This window comes from Rutidosis leptorrhynchoides, chromosome 5 (assembly GCF_046630445.1).
Source record: "Rutidosis leptorrhynchoides isolate AG116_Rl617_1_P2 chromosome 5, CSIRO_AGI_Rlap_v1, whole genome shotgun sequence".
Lineage (NCBI taxonomy): Eukaryota > Viridiplantae > Streptophyta > Magnoliopsida > Asterales > Asteraceae > Rutidosis > Rutidosis leptorrhynchoides.
Genome location: NC_092337.1, coordinates 108,717,018 through 108,723,837, shown reverse-complemented (window position 1 = coordinate 108,723,837; position 6,820 = coordinate 108,717,018). Strand labels below are relative to the sequence as shown.

General features: G+C 31.5%; 2 protein-coding genes across 2 annotated transcripts; both read right to left on the bottom strand.

Moving 5' to 3' along the window:
- On the bottom strand, positions 1 to 668 carry LOC139848915 (transcription factor TGA2.3-like). The gene is made up of 3 exons (XM_071838596.1): positions 606 to 668; positions 268 to 513; positions 1 to 180 (listed from the first exon to the last, which is right to left on the bottom strand). Exons 1-3 carry the CDS (start codon positions 666 to 668, stop codon positions 1 to 3), a joined length of 489 nt encoding a protein of 162 aa, XP_071694697.1.
- Positions 669 to 2,051: 1,383 nt separating this feature from the next.
- LOC139848914 (uncharacterized) lies at positions 2,052 to 3,367 on the bottom strand. Its single transcript, XM_071838595.1, has 3 exons — positions 2,536 to 3,367; positions 2,413 to 2,416; positions 2,052 to 2,340 (listed from the first exon to the last, which is right to left on the bottom strand). Exons 1-3 carry the CDS (start codon positions 3,365 to 3,367, stop codon positions 2,052 to 2,054), a joined length of 1,125 nt encoding a protein of 374 aa, XP_071694696.1.
- Positions 3,368 to 6,820: the final 3,453 nt, after the last annotated feature.

Sequence of the window (6,820 nt, the reverse complement as noted above, 5' to 3'; positions counted from 1 at the left end):
TTATTTATAGATATTAGAGTATTCTGCTGTGCTAATTGTTTCTTTGAAACTTTCCCATAGATGATTCAATGTAAAAAAGCGTTTGAAGTAGTCATTCATGGTGAACACCGATGCAACTTGTTGAGTTTCTTTCAATATCCGTTGCATTTCCGTTAAACTCTTTTGACGCACTGTATCAGCCTACATAAGAAACATTAAAATTTTAGTATTGTACTGTATAATTATAATGTTGTTTATTATCGCTATAAAAGTTAAATGATTGTTTACCTTTTCAAGTAAATCAATAAAAATTGTGAATTTTCCTGTTACACTTGACATGTGTGTTGCAAAGCTTGTCATAGCACATTCATCACCTTTATCCACAAAAGCATTTCCTGATAATGAAGTAGATATATGTTTTTGCAAACTTTCTAACTCTCTAGTATTATCAGTTTCGTCCTTCAACAAAGTATCTTTCAATTGTAGCATTTTATTCTTTTGATCACCGTAGAGCTCCACATGAGTCATTATTAACTGTATTTTTTAGTTATTGTTTGTTAAAATTTAATGAATACTATAATTTGAAAACATAAAACGTTACTTAAAACTAAAATTAATTTCATTACCTCAATAACATCTGAAGGACGATAACCACCTATCCACATTATAGGACGTGCAGTTGGTGGCATCAACAACCATAAAGAATACTAAAGATGTCAATTTTACCAGCTGATTGCTTCATTTTAAATAGTTGATTGTAATGTGAAAATATAGCATCCAAAATTGGGTTAATCAGAGCGGCATGGAATTTGTTGACCATTTCTTTACGCAAATTATAAATTAGCACTTGATGTTCGTCAAACCAATTCGAGTACACTTTTGAAAAATTTAGTGGATCTGCAATCAATTAATATGTTTCGGACGAAAAATGTATTTCAGTTATCAATGATGTAAAAATGTTTTAATTTTTTTTTTTAAGAAATGTTTTCATAATTTTACCACTATTGATATCCCCTTTCCGGAGTTCCTGTAAAGAAGTAATTCCGAATAGTTAATATAGAAGTCATGAAATAAACTTTATTTAAAGTAACAATTTTATATTAATTATCGAGTTTAAACGAACAAATACATTATTGATAAGTACCTTTGAGAAATGATCATTCTGTACTTGAATTTGTCTCGATAGGTGTTGAACCATTTTTTCCAAACCGTCTACGTACGCCTATTTTAAAGATTATGTGTAAACAATAAATCATTATTTGTTAAATGAAGTCATTTATAAGGTTGTGTGTGTTCATTTATATGGTCGTATTAACAAATTGGTATACATTGTCACGAGGATTATATTATCCTTTTAAAAAAAAAAGCAAAATGTTTTCTACTGATAAAACTCAATGACAGTACACAACAATACACACAAAGATGCATAGGGAGATTAAGCCAGCCCATCATGCGATAATAAACACTGGCGCATGTAGCTTAATCAAAACAAATGGAAACTAAAAAAAAACATTAGATATGAGTTGCAGTGTAGGTAACCCAACACAGCCCAATTACATAGCATAAATAATAGGATTCGTAAGTAGTTGATTATTTTGGTTAGTTAATTACACATCATATTTATGAATAATTTTTCTCATGAATATATATATATATATATATATATATATATATATATATATATATATATATATATATATATATATATATATATATATATATATATATATATGGTCGTGCAAATAAATGAAAATATTGAACAAACCTGTTATATATATATATATATATATATATATATATATATATATATATATATATATATATATATGGTCGTGCAAATAAATGAAAATATTGAACAAACCTGTTTTCTCAACCTGCACCTCATATTAGCCTCTTTTTGACTTAGTTTTTTTTAAAATCCTAGAAATAACAAAAGCAATGCAAATATTAACATGATAAATAAATTATGAATTCTTGTGATTAACTGACGCAAAGAATGGTGTCACTTACCTTATCCTGCTGAATGTTTGTGTTATCTTTGATCCGTTTTCCTTCAAATGATTGTTGATGATTCACTTTCTTCTTGTTTTTCGTTTCGTTCCTTTTTTCATGATAAAATTTCCATCATCACGACGTCTATAAACTGGAAAACCTTCACTGTCAAAGCGAGTTTCATTTGTGAAATCTTTAGGGAAATGCTTTGAGCATATACCTTTTTTCATACAAGCACATGATAAGTGTTCAGGTCCGCAAGGTCCGTGCATCATAAACTCAGAGACAAGCTCATACAACTCAGGATCCTCATTTTTATCTGGTATTTCAGCACATATAACATTGTCTATGTCGGAGGGATTTGGCAGGCTATGTGATTTAACCATGAAAATGCAAATGTGAGCATGAGGAAGGCCTCACTTTTGAAATTCAACAACGTACAACACTGTCAAAAAAATAATAATTCAAAAATATGATAACATTAATAAACATTAGGTTGTATATTATAGAACATACAATTGGACTTGCAATAATACAAACATTTAGATAATAAATTTCAGTTACCTCCAATTAGTCCACCGAATAGTTTTTCTTCTTTAAGCTCGGTAATCAAAGCATCTAACTTGATTTTAAATACACGGGTATTTATGTCAGGTCTGTCTTCGGGTTTGAGATTCTGAGTTTCTAGAAAACGGAGAATTTCTGGCCAATTAGGATTGCAAGTGAATGTAATAAACAAATCTGGATATCCGTATGCTCTAACGATAGCCATTGCGTCCATATAGTTTTCTCGCATGTACCTTGCACCACCGGTAAATGACGATGGTAGTGTTATTCTGGTGCCCATAATAGATACATCATAATTACCGGATTCATGAGCTTCATATAGAGTTGATGCCTGAACAATCCTGAATGCTTTTTGATTATTCCTAATGTAATTCAACCTTGTGTTTTCAACCATTGTATATGCATCAACAATAAACTGCTGTAATAAGGTTCGGGACATTAAGATCAAAGATGTTTCCCCAACTCTGACTTGTAATCGATACGCGAAAAACTCCCGTAATGTGAGTTTAATGTGTCCAGACCGATCTTCTATTTCGACACCTTTATGCAAAATGTCTGTCCTAAAACCATCTTCCGCATAGGGAAATAATAACGGATACTGAAGTGCAAGATAAGAAGGATGTAGTTCACATATCCGCTGCAATTTTTTTTCTCGAGTTTCTAACAGAATATCCCTTTTATCAGTGGTACCATCTAGATCTCCTATTATTAGGGCTGCTACTTCGTCACACGTTGGTAAGTTATTACTGCGTCCATCAGTAGTTCTGCTTCCAATTAGCTTCAATCGTACGGGTTCAGCAGCGTTGATGTCAAACCTATCCCTGGCCATGCGGAACTATTTAACCAATGGGTTTATTTCATCCAATAAACCTTTGATTTCATAAACGATTGAAGAATCAAGAGCTAAGGTAGTAGTAGTTTTCGTCCCCTTTTTCGAGTTTTTAGAATTGCTGTTATTAAAAGTGTTAAAATATATATAAAATAATAATAATGTAGTTATGAAAGATGTATCGATGAATATATTACCTGTAGGCATTGATTCGATTATCAACTTCATTTTGTGTTGAATAGATGTATAACTGACAAAATCGGGGTAGTTGACCATCTTCCAGTAATAAACTTCCAGTCAAATGATAATTTTGACCACACATTCTGTAGACATAAGGCGCTCTACCAGAGTTGATTGAGTGGTCTAATTTACCTCCCATCGAAGTGAAACTAAACATCATATTATACCTTCTGATATTTTCAATAAAATTTTTACCCCTTGGTGAAGCCGTGTTAAATAATTCCATTAGTAAGTTCGGTGGCTTCGTCAAGCATGGTAACTCAACCTTTCCGCCTAAATAGCATAGTGTGTATGACTTTCTACCAAAGCCTATATTCCCACGCATTGCCTCTGATTTCCACAGCCTGGCCTTACAGGATATACATATATATATCGGATCACCAATGTCTCGATAATCTGTATGAGTTATGCATAAGATGAATATATTGTAATTTTTTTTCTTATTAAGTAAATACAAATAATTTAAATATGTATATAAGAAAGAGCTGATCTATTACATTTAGTTAAATTATTAGGGTTTCACCTTTAGAGATCGGGGACATAACTTGAGAGTCCTTGTTCATGAAGGACATAACTTGAGAGTCCTCTGCGCTTTGCTGTGATAGACATATAATTTAAAATTTTTGTGTTACCATACTTGTTCAATATATTGATGGTTTTTAAAAGATGGTTTGGTTGGTAATACAAAACTGATGAAGTGTTATTAATGGAAACCTTGAGTTTTGTTATCATTCAATGTTGACACATTGGTTTGCACGCTTTTAGTGTTATGTCGCCCTATGAATCTGCTTGCTTGGGTAATTGCTGCATTAATTAAATATGTGTCTAATTTATAGTTTATATATAAACTTATTTAGTGCGATAAGGAAAATTACCTGTAGATTTAGATGAGGACGCTGCTTCTGGAGTACTTGCCTTTTGACCATTAGGGGAAGTAACAGTTTTTTTAGGTCTGCCTCTAGGGCGCTTTGCTAGAACAGTAGATGCTTCAATATTACAGGATGTGTTATCAGGGGTAACATTTTCCTGCGTCGAGGTTCTTCCTATAGACATATAAGTGTTAATTTGTTGATATATATGGCTGTTGAGCTGAATTTTGCGATGTATGTTTTATAAAAACTAAGGGGCTACTAAAATTTACTTACGTATCTCTAAATTGATTGTGGTCTTCTTTGACAGATCTTCTAGTCTTTTAGGATTGTATGTAACGGGTCTCCCTACGGGATTATGCTGGTGATTTGTACCTTGCAAAGAAAAATTTGAAAAAATAACATCATTTTATAGTAGAAATAATTATCAACTTAAAAGGATAATATTAGGTATTACCGATGTCAGTGCTACGCCCTTGCGTTGTATTCAATTCAGGAATACCTCTTGATGTCGTTGAGAATATGAATTATTGTCCAGAATTGTTAAACGTCGTCGAACCTATAATATTATTTATACATAATTTGTAATCAAGTAATAATAACTGAACCATTGATAATGTAAATACTCTGTAATATTAGTAGTCATTAATAATAACAAAAAATTATTAGATAGGTCAAAGTATTGATACAACTTGAACCAATGTTGTTATCTAATTCGGTATACAGGTTGAAAGGGATAACTTCAGTTTGTCGAAGTATGTATCTTGGCGGGCGGCCCACAGAGTTTTCTCTATTAGCCGTTGGTTGATTTGTTCCAATTGAGCTAGGTGAAGATTTGTTTTGCTGAACTGTTTTCAATAGCAGCATAAGTGATTAGTACAAATTTTGTACATAATTATACAGTTGATAAGATGAATCTCATTAGTACTCGACAAGTGTTTGACAAATACTAACCGTTAGTGATATTAGATAAGGGTGAACGGTTAACACCGATGAAAACTGAATGTTTGTTGGTGGAATCTTGATGGATGGTAGCAAGTGGTGTACATGTAATTAAATTGATCTTAATAGTGAATCTCATCAGCATAATAGATGCATTCTAGTAACTAATGTTTCAAGTTATTAAAAACATGGAATTATATTCAAAAGATAACTTAAAGGTAAAAGTCTGAAATATGAAAGGTAACTAACCATTGGTGATAACAGACATGGGTGAAGTGTTAGAACTGCTACAGTTCCTGTGTTTTTTTCCTAACATTAGTTGATTGTTTATCCCAATTGGTGATCCTGCTAAACACATAAACATAAACAATAAAAATAAAAATTAATGGTTAATTTACAATACATCGTGTAATCCAAAACACGATAAGAGGAAAAGACTATTGTGAGTAACGAACCAGATGTATAAGAATCATTTCCGTTCGGTCTGTAGTCAGTAGTTGAGATATCCGATTCTGGATTCAGATCCTTCTGATTTGATTTGATTTTCCTTTTTCTAATTGTTGGATGTCATTGATTTTCGGAACTATCCATTGGATGTTGCCACAAAGAGATGGGTGGAGGGTCACTAAAAGTAATCAATTGATTGTTTTGTTTTGATAGTTTAGTATGGTATTTGAAGACATGTTCATCGGTCATTCATGAATTAGGGTTTATATTGAGAATGCAAGGCGGGTAAATAATAATTACAGAAATTTTGAACGTCGCCCCAAACTAAATATAGTTAAAATTTAATATTTTATATTTATTTATATTTATTATTATTATTTATTATTTAACATCTAATTTTTTATTATTTTTGTGAAGTTTTTTAAATACAAAATTTTTGTGAAGTCAGCGTATTTTAAGACGGACATTATTTGCGATTAGTTTAATGTTGTGTTGGGCTTGTACTTACTGGGCCAAGATAAGAGGTTGTTGTGAGAATTTACATGGACCATGGTTTGGGCTTATTTGACGTGTGAGTTGTATATCAATTGAAGTTTGGTATTGGAAGACATGTTCATTATGTTTGGCTAGTTTAATTGATTCTTTTGTTCATTTAGTTAGATGAGATTATTTAGCAAACAAATATACTAACGCTCATAAACACGTAAGTAGCCAACAAAAGCAATGTCATGAGAAATTGTATAAGGAAATCTTTAGTAAATTAAACGTTGTCTTACATAAAACTTTCTGATTATTAAAAATGTAAGCTGAGCATCAAATTGTAGAGTTGGTATATTTCGAGATAACTCACAACTCAAGATATTGTACTTAATTGAATTCAAAGGTTTCTAAAATAATGAAAGATGCCAAAAGCCATTAAACATAGATAGAAAATATCCAATAACCATAAGTTGGT

Bases quoted from the DNA above. Each gene is read 5' to 3' on its own strand.
- LOC139848915 (XM_071838596.1), bottom strand. From the start codon at position 668: ATGCCACCAACTGCACGTCCTATAATGTGGATAGGTGGTTATCGTCCT. The intron at 514-605 runs GTAATGAAATTA...TAAAAAATACAG, and splicing joins GTCCTTCAGATGTTATTGAG to TTAATAATGACTCATGTGGA. The intron at 181-267 runs GTAAACAATCAT...TTTCTTATGTAG, and splicing joins TTATTGATTTACTTGAAAAG to GCTGATACAGTGCGTCAAAA.
- LOC139848914 (XM_071838595.1), bottom strand. From the start codon at position 3,367: ATGGCCAGGGATAGGTTTGACATCAACGCTGCTGAACCCGTACGATTG.